The sequence below is a fragment of the Bombina bombina genome, chromosome 5 (assembly GCF_027579735.1).
Source record: "Bombina bombina isolate aBomBom1 chromosome 5, aBomBom1.pri, whole genome shotgun sequence".
Taxonomy (NCBI): domain Eukaryota; kingdom Metazoa; phylum Chordata; class Amphibia; order Anura; family Bombinatoridae; genus Bombina; species Bombina bombina.
Window position 1 is genome coordinate 864,939,997 of NC_069503.1, and position 18,101 is coordinate 864,958,097.

Genomic DNA, 18,101 nt, shown 5'->3' on the forward strand with positions numbered 1-18,101 from the left:
ACCATTTAAAAATAACAAACTTTTGATTGAAGAAATAAACTAAGTATAAAACACCACAGTCCTCTTACGACCTCCATCTTAGTTGAGAGTTGCAAGAGAATGACTGGATATGGCAGTGAGGGGAGGAGCTATATAGCAGCTCTGCTGTGGGTGATCCTCTTGCAACTTTCTGTTGGAAAGGAGAATATCCCACAAGTAATGGATAATCCGTGGACTGGATACACTTAACAAGAGAAAGTACAACTCCGGTACCATTTAAAAATAAACTCTTGAATTGAAGAAAAATAACTAAACTACACCACATCTCTCTTACTGCTTCCATGCTTGTCGAGAGCTGCAAGAGAATGACTGGAGGTGGCAGTTAGGGGAGGAGCTATATAGACAGCTCTGCTGTGGGTGATCCTCTTGCAGCTTCCTGTTGGGAAGGAGAATATCCCACAAGTAATGGATGATCCGTGGACTGGATACACCTTACAAGAGAAAAACATAATTTATGCTTACCTGATAAATGTATTTCTCTTGTAGTGTATCCAGTCCACGGATCATCCATTACTTGTGGGATATTCTCCTTCCCAACAGGAAGTTGCAAGAGGATCACCCACAGCAGAGCTGCTATATAGATCCTCCCCTCACTGCCATATCCAGTCATTCGACCGAAACAAGACGAGAAAGGAGAAACCATAGGGTGCAGTGGTGACTGTAGTTTAATTCAATTTTAGACCTGCCTTAAAATGACAGGGCGGGCCGTGGACTGGATACACTACAAGAGAAATAAATTTATCAGGTAAGCATAAATTATGTTTTCTGTTGTTAAGTGTATCCAGTCCACGGATCATCCATTACTTATGGGATACCAATACCAAAGCTAAAGTACACGGATGATGGGAGGGACAAGGCAGGGATTAAGCGGAATGAACCACTGCCTGAAGAACCTTTCTCCCAAAAACAGCCTCCGAAGAAGCAAAAGTATCAAATTTGTAAAATTTTGAAAAAGTGTGAAGCGAAGACCAAGTCGCGGCCTTGCAAATCTGTTCAAAAGAGGCCTCATTTTTAAAGGCCCAGGTGGAAGCCACAGCTCTAGTAGAATGAGCTGTAATCCTTTCAGGGGATTCAGGTTTGGTATGCAGAACTACCTTATCTGCATGAAAAATCAGATAAGGAGAATCACATTGTAAGGCAGATAGCTCAGAGACTCTCCGAGCCGAGGAAATAGCCATCAAAAACAGAACTTTCCAAGATAAAAGCTTAATATCAATGGAATGAAGGGGTTCAAACGGAACTCCTTGAAGAACTTTAAGAACCAAGTTTAAGCTCCATGGGGGAGCAACAGGTTTAAACACAGGCTTAATTCTAACCAAAGCCTGACAAAATGCCTGGACGTCTGGAACTTCTGCCAGACGCTTGTGCAAAAGAATAGACAGAGCAGAAATCTATCCCTTTAAGGAACTAGCTGATAATCCTTTGTCCAAACCCTCTTGGAGAAAGGACAATATCCTAGGAATCCTAACCTTACTCCATGAGTAATTCTAGGATTCACACCAGTAAAGATATGTACGCCATATATTGTGATAGATTTTCCTGGTAACAGGCTTTCATGCCTGTATTAAGGTATCAATGATAGAATCAAGCGTTCAATCTCCATGCAGTCAGTCTCAGAGAAATTAGATTTGGATGATTGAAAGGGCCTTGTATCAGAAGGTCCTGTCTTAGAGGCAGAGTCCATGGTGGAAAGGATGACATGTCCACTAGGTCTGCATACCAGGTCCTGCGTGGCCACGCAGTCGCTATTAGAATCACCGATGCTCTCTCCTGTTTGATTTTGGCAATCAGTCGAGGGAGCAGAGGAAACGGTGGAAACACCTAAGCAAGGTTGAAGAACCAAGGCGCTGCTAGAGCATCTATCAGCGTCGCTTCTGGGTCCCTGGACCTGGATCCGTAACAAGGAAGCTTGGCGTTCTGGCGAGACGCCATGAGATCCAACTCTGGTTTGCCCCAACGATGAATCAACTGAGCAAACACCTCCGGATGGAGTTCCCACTCCCCCGGGTGAAAAGTCTGACGACTTAGAAAATCCGCCTCCCAGTTCTCCACGCCTGGGATATGGATTGCTGACAGGTGGCAAGAGTGAATCTCTGCCCAGCGAATTATTTTTGAGACTTCTAACATCGCTAGGGAACTCCTGGTTCCCCCTTGATGGTCAATGTAAGCCACATTCGTGATATTGTCCGACTGAAATCTGATGAACCTCAGTGTTGCTAACTGAGGCCAAGCCAGAAGAGCATTGAATATTGCTCTTAACTCCAGAATATTTATCGGAAGGAGTTTCTCCTCCTGAGTCCACGATCTCTGTGCCTTCAGGGAGTTCCAGACTGCACCCCAACCTAGAAGGCTGGCATCTGTTACAATTGTCCAATCTGGCCTGCGAGAGGTCATACCCTCGGACAGGTGGACCCGAGACAACCACCAGAGAAGAGAATCTCTGGTCTCTTGATCCAGATTTAGCAGAGGGGACAAATCTGTGTAATCCCCATTCCACTGACTTAGCATGCATAATTGCAGCGGTCTGAGATGTAGGCGCACAAATGGCACTATGTCCATTGCCGCTACCATTAAGCCGATCACCTCCATACACTGAGCCACCGAAGGGCGCGGAATGGAATGAAGAATACGGCAAGCATTTAGAAGCTTTGATAACCTGGACTCCGTCAGGTAAATTTTCATCTCTACAGAATCTATAAGAGTCCCTAAGAAGGAGACTCTTGTGAGTGGGGATAGAGAACTCTTTTCCTCGTTCACTTTCCACCCGTGCGATCTCAGAAATGCCAGAACTATCTCTGTATGAGACTTGGCAATTTGAAAGCTTGACGCCTGTATCAGGATGTCGTCTAGATACGGAGCCACCGCTATGCCTCGCGGTCTTAGAACCGCCAGAAGTGAGCCCAGAACCTTCGTAAAGATTCTCGGGGCTGTAGCCAACCCGAAGGGAAGAGCTACAAATTGGTAATGCCTGTCTAGAAAGGCAAACCTTAGGAACCGATGATGATCTTTGTGAATCGGTATGTGAAGGTAGGCATCCTTTAAGTCCACTGTGGTCATGTACTGACCCTCTTGGATCATGGGTAGGATGGTCCGAATAGTTTCCATTTTGAAAGATGGAACTCTGAGGAATTTAAGATCTTTAGATCCAAAATTGGTCTGAAGGTTCCCTCTTTTTTGGGAACCACAAACAGATTTGAATAAAAACCCTGTCCTTGTTCCGTCCGCGGAACTGGATGGATCACTCCCATTACTAGGAGGTCTTGCACACAGCGTAGGAATGCCTCTTTCTTTATCTGATTTGCAGATAACCTTGAAAGATGAAATCTCCCTTGTGGAGGGGAAGCTTTGAAGTCCAGAAGATATCCCTGAGATATGATCTCCAACGCCCAGGGATCCTGAACATCTCTTGCCCACGCCTGGGCGAAGAGAAAAAGTCTGCCCCCAACTAGATCCGTCGCCGGATAGGGGGCCGTTCCTTCATGCTGTCTTAGAGGCAGCAGCAGCCTTTCTGGCCTGCTTGCCTTCGTTCCAGGACTGGTTAGGTTTCCAGGCCTGCTTAGATTGAGCAAAAGTTCCCTCTTGTCTTGAAGCGGAGGAAGTTGATGCTGCACCTGCCTTGGAATTTCGAAAGGCACGAAAATTAGACTGTTTGGCCTTTGATTTGGCCCTGTCCTGAGGAAGGGTATGACCCTTACCTCCAGTAATGTCAGCAATAATTTCTTTCAAACCAGGCCCGAATAAGGTCTGCCCCTTGAAAGGAATGTTGAGTAATTTAGACTTTGAAGTCACATCAGCTGACAAGGATTTGAGCCATATCGCCCTACGCGCCTGGATGGCGAATCCGGAATTCTTAGCCGTTAGTTTAGTCAAATGAACAATGGCATCAGAAACAAATGAGTTAGCTAGCTTAAGAGTTCTAAGCTTGTCAACAATTTCAGTCAATGGAGCTGTATGGATGGCCTCTTCCAGGGCCTCAAACCAGAATGCCGCCGCAGCAGTGACAGGCGCAATGCATGCAAGGGGCTGTAAAATAAAACCTTGTTGAATAAACATTTTCTTAAGGTAACCCTCCAATTTTTTATCCATTGAATCTGAAAAAGCACAACTGTCCTCAACCGGGATAGTGGTACGCTTTGCTAAAGTAGAAACTGCTCCCTCCACCTTAGGGACAGTCTGCCATAAGTCCCGTGTAGTGGCATCTATTGGAAACATTTTTCTAAATATAGGAGGTGGGGAAAAGGGCACACCGGGCCTATCCCACTCCTTACTAATAATTTCTGTAAGCCTTTTAGGTATTGGAAAAACATCAGTACACACCGGCACTGCATAGTATTTATCCAGCCTACACAATTTCTCTGGCACTGCAATTGTGTCACAGTCATTCAGAGCAGCTAATACCTCCCCAAGCAATACACGGAGGTTCTCAAGCTTAAATTTAAAATTAGAAATCTCTGAATCAGGTCTCCCCGAATCAGACACGTCACCCACAGACTGAAGCTCTCCGTCCTCAGGTTCTGCATATTGTGACGCAGTATCAGACATGGCTCTTACAGCATCTACGCGCTCTGTATCTCATCTAACCCCAGAGCTATCGCGCTTGCCTCTCAATTCAGGCAATCTGGATAATACCTCTGACAGGGTATTATTCATGATTGCAGCCATGTCCTGCAAAGTAATCGCTATGGGCGTCCCTGATGTACTTGGCGCCATATTAGCGTGTGTCCCTTGAGCGGGAGGCGAAGGGTCCGACACGTGGGGAGAGTTAGTCGGCATAACTTCCCCTCGACAGACCCCTCTGGTGACAATTCTTTTATAGATAAAGACTGATCTTTACTGTTTAAGGTGAAATCAATGCATTTAGTACACACTCTCCTATGGGGCTCCACCATGGCTTTTAAACATAATGAACAAGTATCCTCTGTTTCAGACATGTTTGTACAGAATAGCAATGAGACTAGCAAGCTTGGAAAACACTTTAAAGCAAGTTAACAAGCAATATAAAAAACGTTACTGTGCCTTTAAGAGAAACAAATTTTGACAAAATTTGAAATAACAGTGAAAAAAGGCAGTTCCACTAACAAAATTTTTACAGTGTATGTAACAAGTCAGCAGAGCATTGCACCCACTTGCAAATGGATGATTAACCCCTTAATAACAAAAACAGAATAATAAATGACAAAAACGTTTTTTAAACACAGTCACAACAACTGCCACAGTCTACTGTGATTGTTACCCTCCTCAAACACAACTTTGAAGCCTTTTGAGCCCTTCAGAGATGTCCTGTATCATGCAGAGGGAAGCTGAATGTCTGTCAGTATTTTTATCTGCACAGAAAAGCACTAAAATAGGCCCTTCCCACTCATATTGCAACAGTGGAAAGCTTCAGGAAACGGTCTCTAGGCAGAAATCAAACCAGCCATGTGGAAAAAAACTAGGCCCCAATAAGTTTTGTCACCAAACATATATAAAAACGATTAACATGCCAGCAAACGTTTTATATTACATTTTTATAAGAGTATGCATCTCTATTAATAAGCCTGATACCAGTAGCTATCACTGCATTTAAGGCTTTACTTACATTAATCCGGTATAAGCAGCATTTTCTAGCAAATTCCATCCCTAGAAAAATATTAACTGCACATACCTTATTGCAGGAAAGCCTGCACGCCATTCCCTCTCTGAAGTTACCTCACTCCTCAGAATATGTGAGAACAGCCATGGATCTTAGTTACTTCTGCTAAGATCATAGAAAATGCAGGCAGATTCTTCTTCTAAATACTGCCTGAGATAAACAGCACACTCCGGTACCATTTAAAAATAACAAACTTTTGATTGAAGAAATAAACTAAGTATAAAACACCACACTCCTCTTACGACCTCCATCTTGGTTGAGGCTTGCAAGAGAATGACTGGATATGGCAGTTAGGGGAGGAGCTATATAGCAGCTCTGCTGTGGGTGATCCTCTTGCAACTTCCTGTTGGGAAGGAGAATATCCCATAAGTAATGGATGATCCGTGGACTGGATACACTTAACAAGAGAAACAAAGCTAGGACAACCTCACCACTTTCTAACTGCCTAAAAGCCACCACTACTCTTACTCAAGAGATTGACGTGGACACAACTAAACCCCAATTCTTGCTTGCAGGGAAAAGTACCCATTAAAGGAATAAAAAAATCTTTAGACACCAACTTCACGTCCTCCATTGACAGAGGCAAAGATAATGACAGGGGGTTATGGGTAAGGGAAGTGACACTTAACAGCTCTGCTGGGGTGCTCTTTGACGCCTCCTGCTGGCCAGGAGTGAATATCCCACTAGTAATTGGAATGACGTTGTGGACCCTCCATGTCTTAGGAAAGAAAAAGCCTAAGTCTAACCCCCAAATAGGTACTCACCGTTACTGAAGTCCGGCGGAGAAGGTCTTCTTCCAGGGGGTGAAGTCTTCTAGGAGACGGCAATATCTTCCAGCGAGAGCGACCTCTTCTATCTCTATCCAGGACAAAGCCGACGGGGGCGGAGTGGAGGTGAACGCGGAACAGAAGACCAGCAATCGCGGAGCCATCAAGCGTCGAGATCCTCTTCGTAAGATCGTCGCTGCACAATGAAGATAGAAATGCAAGGTACCCGTTTAAAAATGGGGTACCTTGCATTCCTATTGGCTGAAATTTTGAAGTCAGCCAATAGGATGAGAGCTAATGAAATCTTATTGGCTGATTTGAACAGCCAATAGGATTTCAGTAGCTCTACTCGTATTGGCTGATTTCAAAATTTCAGCCAATAGGAAAGCAAGGTACCCCAAATTGAATGCGGTACCTTCCATTCAATTTTTAGTGTACAACGGAGATCGGATGAAGAGGAGCCTCGCCGCCGCTGAGAACCGCCGCTCTGGATCCGCGCATCTGGGAAAACCACTCAGCGCCGTCTTCGTTCCAGATTAAGATAGAAGATGGAGCCGCCTGGAAGAGGACCTTCACCGCCAGACTTCAAGAACGGTGAGTACCTATTTGGGGCTTAGGGTTTTTTGTGCTGTAAAAGAGCTCATTGCTCTTTTAAGGGCAGTAAAAGAGCTGAATGCCCTTTTAAGGGCAATGCCCATACAAATGCCCCTTTTTAGACTTAGTTTTTTTCATGTTGGGGGGTAATTGGTAAATTAACAATTAAATATACTTCCCTACAAAAGGCCCTTTTAAGGGCTATTGGTAGTTAAGTATTAGATTAAGGGGTGTTTTTATTTTTTGGGGGGATATTTATAGTGGTATTAAATCAGGTTTAATTTTTTTATTTTGGATAGCTTTGTTTATTTTTTTCTGTAAATTTACATTTTTTTAGTTTTTGTATCATTACCTTTGGGATTTATATTTTTTTTTAAATAGACTGCCCTCTGGGCAGGCTTATCGCCTAGTCCAGGTAAATAAGAGATATTGGACAGCACTAATTGCACTAAATACACTCTAAACTTTAATGCACAATTGGCAATGTATGCAGCACAGAGGTATGAGAAAACTCTTATTGTTCGCTAACAAAAAGTCAGTTTTTTTTTTAAGAGTAAGACGTATAGTCTCTGATGAAGCTTTAGCTGTTCCAAGGTTAATTGAAATGGGGAACCATTTTATACCTAGAGGTTTTCTACGGGACTTGATAGAGAAGATATGAAAGCTACATATATATATATATTTCTAGAAAAATAATTCACTCTGGAGTTAAGCAAAAAATAAGTGAAGGGAGTCAGTTTAGGATAAACTTTTATATCCTAGTTTTAATGATTTAAGTCCTTATGTGTTGCAAATTATTCACTAACATTGGGATATGTTAAGATCATACAAATATAATGTTACCTATTTTCAGCGAGACCTCATAGTTAAAGTGATTGCCTAATTTGAGCAGATGCGGGGAGTAAAAAGTATTGGTGCAACGATTTTTGACTACTAAAAATTGTGGGACTCTCACATGTTTAGCATTTACTAGTTGCAGTAGTGTAATTAGAGGAGCAACATTTCTTTCAGCCGAGAACGGAGTAAGTTTAATATATTAGGACATTACAATTGCAATACTGACTTTGCTGTTTATTTAACTAAATGCCCATGTGGGACCATCTATATAGGGGAGACGACTCACAAAGCTTATTTTGTTCTGCTATGAATTGAATGTATTTTATATTGTAAATTTGATTGACCAGTAGGCGTCTCTGCATCATTGATATGTATTTTTGAATTTGAGGTATGGTACCTTTAAATTAAAAATGGGAGGGGTTTTCCTCTATAATTATGGGATTGCATAAAAGAAACACCAGAAACGTTGCTGTTTGGCATTTCCTGACCCAATAAAGAATTTGAAATAAGTTGGAGAGTTTTGCAGCCTTTGCTTGCTTTTGTGACTTTGTCTGGGAACTAATGCAGGGTTCCTGTGCTTGCTTGTACATTTTTAGAGCATTATCACATATATTGAATATATAATGCAATAATTATAAGTGCATTTTCTATTTAAGAAAAAGAAAAAAAATGTAATAGAAAAAATTATTAAATAACCATCTTTAATTCTACATTGCATGGCCTCCTTATATTGTTATATTGTTCTATGCAAAGATAAAAATCATAAACATTACAACAACTTTATATTTATAATATCTACATATATTAACTTTTACATGTTTTCAGTAATTAAATAAAATTTGGCAAACAAACAATATATTTCAAATACACAAAACAGCTGCTTGTTACCTGTTCCATTGAGTGTAGTGTTTTTACTGGTGTACTGTCGTATTATATGCCCGATTGTTCTAACATTGTCTCTGAGCATTATGCCTTGAGCTTGTACCATGAAGAGGTAGGTATTTGCTATAAAATAAAAAGGAAAATTGTATTAGTTCTAATGTAAATATTTACTAAAAAAAAACAAACAAAAAAACGGTGTAAAATTATATCCAAAGAAAAAACAGTCAAACGATCGAAGTCATTTTATATCACAAAGACTTTTATCTAAACCCTAATATTTTTGACTCTGGAAACATGCAGATTTGCATCCTGACATGGAGTTTTCAGAGACCAGTTTACATATATGTCTAAAACCACAATCCTCAAGAGGAAAAATGTTGCAATGAAAAGTACATTCTTGAAAGACAATCCCTTTGTTGCAAACGATTTACCAAACCAATGTCTGTTGATATGTTACTAGGGTCTTACAAACAGCCCACTATCACACTACCAACAAATGCCTCATCATTTTCAGCCATTTTTTAGATCAATTAACATTATGAGTATCCTGAAATCCATCACATTGATTAGAAGCCTATACGTCCAACAGTATAAAAGAGAAAATAAACTCCCTGGGGTTGTTACTTTTCAGCTAATGTACAAATGTCTAATAAAAACTACAGGCTTGCATCTTGGCTACACCCATTACTAACATTACGTTTATTTGTTAAATAGTTATACAACTAATATAATAAAACAAATTGATGTATAAAGTCTAATTATTTAGTTATATTTGTAGGATTTTGTGTCCCTTTAAGTAACCAAGGGCATGACAATCTGGTACAATATTATGATTCTGCAATAACTCAACGCCCTTTAAAGGGACAGTACTCCAATTTTTTTTTGTTTAGAAAAGATAAATAATCCCTGTATTACCCATCCCCCAGTTGTAACCAACACGGTTATATTAATGTATTTTTTACCTCTGTGATTACCTTGTATCTAAGCCTCTACAGACTACCCCTTTATTTCAGTTCTTTTGACAGACTTGCATTTTAGCCAATCAGTGCAGACTCATAAATAACTCCATCGGAGTGAGCACAATATTATCTGTGGCACACATGAACTTAAGGCATATTAAAGAAAAGCCTTTTGTCTAAATTAAAAGATACATATTGAAGAGGGGCGGAGTTCGGCCGTGCAGGCAAATGGCCGCAGCGTGAATCAGCTCCGTGCTAGGGAAAAAGACCCAGGACTATATACCTGCAAGAATCGCTTTACAAAGTGGTACACAGGCGCCTAAATATGTGGGGACACTAACCGCTATGGCATGAAGGCAATTTGACATGCGACTTAGCTAAAAACGGACCGTTACTTAGCCGCAAAGGAAAAACGACCGCCGCCATATTGGAAAGGGCCGTGTGCGAGCCATGCGGACGCAGATACCGGAGCCCATCTCAGACTCAGCTCATATATGGAGGTAAGCTGAAACAAATGAACCACAACACATAACGACCGCACAGTGGGATAAAGGGCCATTTATGTTACATATTAGCACCGTCAGAAAAAGAAGTATAACGCCCACAAACTTAAAAGTTACCTCGAACGCATGCATGATTAAATGGGCCTCACTATGATAAGAGAGGAGGGCATAAAGCACCGATCCGAAGACATAAGACCCTGAATAGCATTAACGTAACATGGTGTGGAGTGTACAACCTGCTCTCAGTAAATCATCACAAATGCACACCACATCTGACCGTAAACCTTTAATGGGGCATCACTAACAACTTGAATTATTAATATCTCCTCCTCCAAACAATAACCCTGGGAAAGGGCATACAGGTCAGCTGAACACTCTATTACTTAAGTAAAACATGACGACTAAACGTTTGAATAAAGGGGAGAAGCTCACGAAAAGCCAGACCAATGTGCCAGTTTCTGTGAGCACATTCTTTCAACTGCCAGACACAGCAGCCAACCCTGCACATCAGACTGCAAATACTACTGAGATCCCTCATGATTTATCAAGCGCTGCAGAATTACAGATAGCTACCTCTTATATTACACAACTAAAACAAGACATTGCTAACCTGCCATCAAAAGAGGACTTTGCCTCACTAAAGGCATTAATAACCAAAGAGCTTACCTCCATGAGAACTGACATAAACGCCTTAGGGTGCAGAGTAGAGGAAGTAGAAGACATGCAAACTACCATCTCTGAAATGGTGGGGAGCCTAGAAACACATGCCAACGTTCAATCCTCACAAATAGAGACAATGCAAGAAAGAATTGAGGATCTCGAAAACCGCAGTCGGCGGTCTAACTTAAGAGTAAGGGGTATACCAGAGTCAATAAAAAGCTCTGAACTTAGAGAATATATGCAGAACCTCTTTCACCATCTGATGGGGGACCCAGATATACCTGATATGGAACTGGAAAGAGTACATCGGGCTCTGCGCCCACCTCCACCAACTGGTGCACCCCCTAGGGATGTTATCCTTAAATTTCTGAGATTCACTGACAGGGAGGAAATCTGGTCCAAATCGAGACAACTGAGGAAAATAATGTATCTGAATCATACCCTACAAATTTACCCAGACCTATGCCCAAGCACTCTACAACGTAGAAGAGACGTCCGATTTATCACCACTGCACTACAAGAGAATGATATCAAGTATCGCTGGGGGTTTCCCTTTAGTTTGATGGTATCTAAGGAAGGCCAGATTCACACCTACAGAGGGCCTCAAGACCTGGAGTCCTTCTCTAAGGGCTTGGGCCTATCAATCCAGCCGCCTCAACTATCTGAGAAGCCTCCTGACAAAACAGCTTCACCACCACATCTCTTGGCAGGGACACAATGGCACAAAGTTGCTTATAAGAAGAGGAAAGACAGACTGAACTCATGATGTATTATTGAAGGACTTAATTGTCTCCCAAGGTCCATGGTTGGGTGAGATTGGTGTAAAAATTACTTGTCATGCCTTTATTATCTGTTGTTGTTTATTTTAACTATAGGCATTCATTTGCTTGAACCGCCCACAAGGACAATTCTAGTGACTATACGAAGTAGTTACGTTATATATGTATAGTTTTAACCTGTCATAACCAGGCCATTCCCATTGTGCAAAAATATATGAACCATGTTACTATTACCCATTTATATCATCCTTTCAATGGATGTTAAATAATTCCACATCTGCCTGGGCCTAAGTACCCGGCTGACCCCACATCCTATTAGGATAACTGTTTTGCCGGAGGGACTATCCCTCAGCCGCTCCGGCGATGTGTTTACATGTTCTAATGTTTACTCGTTAACTTTTGTTTTTGTTGTTGTTACCCTTGAGGTTTGTTTTTGTTTTACACATTGTGCTTACATAATCACACATACTCCTTCTAATACTTGTATACTGACTTATATGGTATTGCTTCTCACTCTGACAACTACTCCCCATTATCAACAGTTGGACACTAGCACCACTACCAAGCGACAGATCGTGATCATACTGACATATAATGGCTCCCAATAACGCGCAGTTGCACATCATAACAGTTAATGCTAAGGGCCTTAATTCCCCAAACAAAAGAAGTATAGCTATTAAGGATTTTAAAGATAACAAGGGGGATATCATAATGCTGCAGGAAACCCACTTCCTTCACAAGAAAGAACCCAAAACATTTAGTTACAAGTTTGGAGAGGCATACTTCGCATCGAACCATAGTAAAACTAATGGGGTGGGAATCTTAATTAAACGGGGTATACCCTTTACTCTATTTAGCTTAACACGAGATCGAGAGGGCAGATATTTAATCTTGACTGGCAAACTCTATAACACAATAGTCACAATGGCCTGTGTATATGCCCCTAACACCCAGCAGGACATCTTTTTCAAACGCCTTTCGGATGCCATACTTGAGATTAAAAGGGGTCTACTGATACTAGGAGGGGATCTTAATGTCTCCCTCAACACAGCATTAGACACATCAACTGGGCTCTCCTCAACACCAAACCGGGTTCTTTATAGAATCAAACAACATATTAGAGACCTAGCAGTACACAACACCTGGAGGATACATCACCCGGTAGACCGCCAATATACCTTCTTCTCCTTTCCACACTCCCGATTTTCCCGCATAGACTACATCCTTTTAGACGTGTCCTGCTTGTCCATGGCAATAAGGTCAGCGATAATCCCCACAGGCTGGACGGATCACTCTATGGTGACCTGCTCTATTGAATGGCCTTCAGCCCCACACTCCACATTTCTTTGGAAATTAGACAATAATTTATTAGACCACCCACTGTACCAAGAAAAAATAGAGAATCGTCTGCAGGAATACTTTCAACTAAATGTAGCATCCATAGATGATTTTAGACTTATATGGGAGGCACATAAAAGCACACTTAGAGGGGATCTCATCAGCATACAGTCCCATAACCATAAACAACAGTGCACCGCACTACAGACCGCACTGAATAACATTACTATGACTGAGGAGAAACTTAAAAAAACACCGACAGACACAACATTGAAAAAGGATTTACAGACGCAGAGGGAAATAGTTGGCACCCTTTTAGACAGAGATTGCAAACTACTTGCACTCAAACTACAACAAACTTATTATGACAGTGATAACAGAAGTAGTAGATTGTTAGCACGCAAATTGAAACGACGGACTCACCGCTCATATATTATGTCTATCAGTGGACCAGGGAAAGGCATGGTATACTCTACTTCTAGCATATCAGAGACATTTCGCACATACTATGAGTCCCTCTACAACTTACCAACTGTTCCCCCTACTGACGCAACTAATATTAACCTCATAGAATCTTTCCTCAAGGACTTTGACATACCACAGATCACCCAGGAACAAAAAGAAGCCCTTAATTCCCCCTTCAATATGAGAGAACTCCTATTGGCCATAAAAGACCTACCGACCGGAAAAACCCCTGGCCCAGACGGCTTCACTAACTACTACTATAAAAAATACAGCAAGATTCTAGCCCCACACATGCTGACCCTCTTTAACTCCATTTCCGGTAAAGAACCATTCCTTAGCAATTCCCTCGCTGCACACATAACACTAATCCCAAAGGAAGGTAAGGACCACTCGAGAGTCGAGAACTATAGACCGATATCACTATTGAACACCGACGTGAAAATATATGCCAAGCTGCTGGCGACCCGGTTGAACGCCTTACTCCCAAATTTAATCCACGCTGACCAGGTGGGCTTCGTTCCCACAAGGGAAGCCAAAGACAACACTGTACGAGCCCTTAATTTGATAGATTATGTTAATAACCGCGGTGTTCCGACTGTGGTAATATCCACGGATGCTGAAAAGGCGTTCGACCGGGTCAACTGGCAGTTCCTCCGGGTGGTCCTTATGAGAATGGGCCTTGGCGAGACATTTGTAGATAGGGTATTTGCAATGTACCATTGTCCGACAGCTAGAATCCGGGTAAACGGATCTCTATCAGCCCCATTTGTGATATCTAACGGAACCAGGCAGGGATGTCCGCTGTCCCCGCTCCTGTTTGCCTGCGTAATAGAAATGCTTGCACTTAAGGTTAGACACACGGTAGACATTGAGGGAGTTGAGGTTAGGGGACATCAACATAAGATGCTTCTATATGCAGATGACGTGCTCTTTTTCTTGACGAACCCCAGACAATCTATACCAGAATTATTGAAACAACTAGATGCATTTGGAAAGATTTCAAACTTTCTTATCAACCAGAATAAATCAGAAATCCTAAACATAAACATACCAGAAGGGGATTTAATACCTATCTCACGTATATGTACATTTAAGTGGCAAAAAAGCAAACTGAAATATCTAGGGATATTTTTAACCCCAAAGATTACCCAAATATTCGAGACAAATTTCCTACCACTTCAATCATCAATAGTATCCACCCTGTCTTCCTGGCGTAGAAAACCTCTATCCTGGATAGGCAGGATCAGTGCCATTAAGATGAGTATTCTGCCAAAAATATTATATATCATACAGACACTACCCATAGCCCTTCCACGCACTTTTCTTACGTCCCTGCAAACTAAAATATTTGAATTTATATGGAACAAACGACACGCTCGGATCAATAGGAAAGACATGTATCAGACACTAGATAACGGGGGAATGGGGGTACCTGACCTCGTTGCATACTGGAAGGCCACACACTTACAGAGAATAGTGGACTGGTATACTAACTTTAACTTTAAAATCTGGGTCCGCCTCGAACATGACATAGCTGGTACATTGCACTTAGGCACAAGATGCTGGACACCATCAATTAATAGATCACCCCAGATATACGTCGCACACACAGTACAGGAGACCATGCTGATATGGGAAAAGATACTAGTAGAGCACCCCAACATCTCGTCCACTTACTCTCCCCTTACCTCTTTCATCTCTAATAAAGAATTCGCCCCTGGCCTAGTAGCAAAGATAAAAAATGACACACAACCGGACAGGGAATTGATGATGTGCCACCTAGGTACTGAAACTCAGTTGTTCCCTAGAACGGCCCTAACCGAACAAGGCTTTAATTGTTTCAGAGATTGGTATTTTTATATGCAGTGTTACAATTACCTGTCAGGACATCCGCATAAAAGGAATATGTTGAGGCCACTAACGACATTCGAGTCCCTATGCCATAAAGAATCTCCTACAAAACACACCTTATCAATGATTTATGCACTACTGAAACAAAATTCACCAGGTCACACCCCTCACTTCATCAACAGATGGGGGGAGGAATTAGGAATTCAGATATCACACATTGACGCCTCTAAGATATTTATAGCCATTAAGAGATCTGCCACATCTAGTAACCTCATTGAGTTAAACCTGAAAATTCTCCATAGATGGTATCTTACTCCATCAAGATGCCAGAAAATATTCAGAGAAGCCTCCAACCTCTGCTGGAGGTGCCATGATCAAATCGGCCATATGGCACATATCTGGTGGCTTTGCCCTAAAATAACCCCAATATGGGATGAAATCTCAAAGGAAACATCAAAGTTACTAGATAAAGCCTTACCAGTAGACCCACTCTTGTGGCTGTTTCACATAGTCCCCAAAAAATTCACTTCAGAACAAACTAAATTATTTAACATAGCAAGTAACAGCATCAAGAAACTAATAGCCAAGAACTGGAAAAGTTCTATAATCCCGACCACTGCGCTATGGGTTCAGGAGTGCAATCGCACTATACAGCTAGAGGAATACCACTACCTTAAACAACGAAGGTTAGACAAGTACATACAGATTAAGATTTTATGGGAAGAATACTTGAGGAATAAGTTTGATACCAATAGGATATAAAACACCAAAACATACGACACTAGATACCGACAGAAGAGGTGGAAACTGACCTTGAGATACTGGAGGGGGAAAACATGAGGGGCAACAGGAAGCACAATGTGTTGTTTTTGTTGTTTATGTTGTTTATTCGTTTAATATGTTACTATATGATTTAGTGTTTATTACCTTTATCACTACATGCATATTTGTATACAGCATTGTACGTGTACAACCCACACAGCTGTAAAGCCATATTGAATTGTAACCCTAACAAAAGTGCATTTACGATGTATAACTTTCTTATCTGTAAAATAAAACTATTTTTGAAAAAAAAAAAAAAGATACATATTGAAAAAGGCAAACATTTTAAGAATTACTTGACTGAAAAAAAATTGTTCAGTTTAGTAAAGAAACAGCTGCATGCGATTTTATAAAATTAGCTTAGTTTGCCATTATGCAAAATTAGTTAGCACATTAAAGCTAATAAATCCCAGAAGGTAATAATTTAATAAGGTAATACAGTATAATAGGTCCTGCAGGATTAACAATCTCACGGGCTTCTCAACACATGACTACAGTCATTATATTTATTAAAGTAATTTAAGTTAATGCTAGACAACCTAAGCCAGACATAAAATATGTGCAAAAGATGTACAGACTTGCCCCTTTAATGCAATAACATTTGATATTCAATCGCCTATTAAACAATGTATTAAAACAATGCTAAAAAATGAATAGTATATGGCACAGATCATTTGAATACTTATTTCCCTTCCTTTCATAAAAAGATCTATTTTTAAATGCAATAATTTTCTAATTAGCACATTGTCTTTAAGTCTGTCTACAGTATGAAACCAGGAATAGCACCACCGTATACTGAATGAGAAAAAAAAAATATCTGCACTAATGTGGTTGTGAAATCATGCCATGACTTAACAGTTTTATACCAAATTAAAAAGGGACATTCAAGTCAAAATTAAACTTTCATGATTCAGATAGAGCATCCAATTTTAAACAACTTTCCAATTTACTTCAATTAGCAAAATGTGCAGTCTTTTTATATTTACATTTGTTGAGTCACCTGCTGAACATGTGCAAGAATTCACAGAATATATGTTTACGCATTTGTGATTGGCTAATGGCTGCCAGATGATACAGGGAGAGTGGAAATTGACAAAACTGAAATTTGTTAGAAATAGTTCTTACTACTCATTTAATCATACACACACGCATTCAGTGTATATACATACACATATACACTGCTCCAAAAAATAAAGGGAACACTAAAATAATACATCCTAGATCTGAATGAATTAAATATTCTAATGAAATACTTTGTTCTTTACTTAGTTGAATGTGCTGACAACAAAATTACACAAAATTAAAAAATGGAAATCAAATGTTTCATTTCAGTGGAAAAACACACTACAGGCTGATCCAACTTTGATGTAATGTCCTTAAAACAAGTCAAAATGAGGCTCAGTAGTGTGTGTGGCCTCCCCGTGCCTGTATGACCTCCCTACAACACCTGTGCATGCTTCTGATGAGGTGGCGGATGGTCTCCTGAGGGATCTTATCCCAGACCTGGACTAAAGCATCTGCCAACTCCTGGACAGTCTGTAGTGCAACGTGACGTTGGTAGATGGAGCGAGACATGATGTCCCAGATGTGCTCAATTGGATTCAGGTCTGGGGAACGGGAGGCCAGCCCATAGCATCAATGCCTTCGTCTTGCAGGAACTGCTGACACACTCCAGCCACATGAGGTCTAGCATTGTCTTGCATTAGGAGGAACCCAGGGCCAACCGCACCAGCATATGGCATCACAAGGGGTCTGAGGATCTCATCTCTGTATCTAATGGCAGTCAGGCTACATCTGGCGAGTACATGGAGAACTGTGCAGCCCCCCAAAGAAATGCCACCCCACACCATTACTGACCCACTGCCAAACCGGTCACGCTGGAGGATGTTGCAGGCAGCAGAACGTTCTCCACTGCGTCTCTAGACTCTATCACGTCTGTCAAATGTGCTCAGTTTGAACCTGCTTTCATCTGT

At 41.2% G+C, this 18,101-nt stretch overlaps 1 protein-coding gene across 1 annotated transcript in view; it reads right to left on the reverse strand.

The window, feature by feature from the left end:
- Window positions 1-18,101, reverse strand: part of B4GALT6 (beta-1,4-galactosyltransferase 6) — a 334,120-nt gene that overhangs the window by 170,967 nt on the left and 145,052 nt on the right. The window contains exon 2 of the mRNA XM_053714999.1: window positions 8,758-8,874. Within this exon, the coding sequence (XP_053570974.1) occupies window positions 8,758-8,874 (117 nt within the window). The remainder of the gene's footprint in view (window positions 1-8,757; window positions 8,875-18,101) is intronic.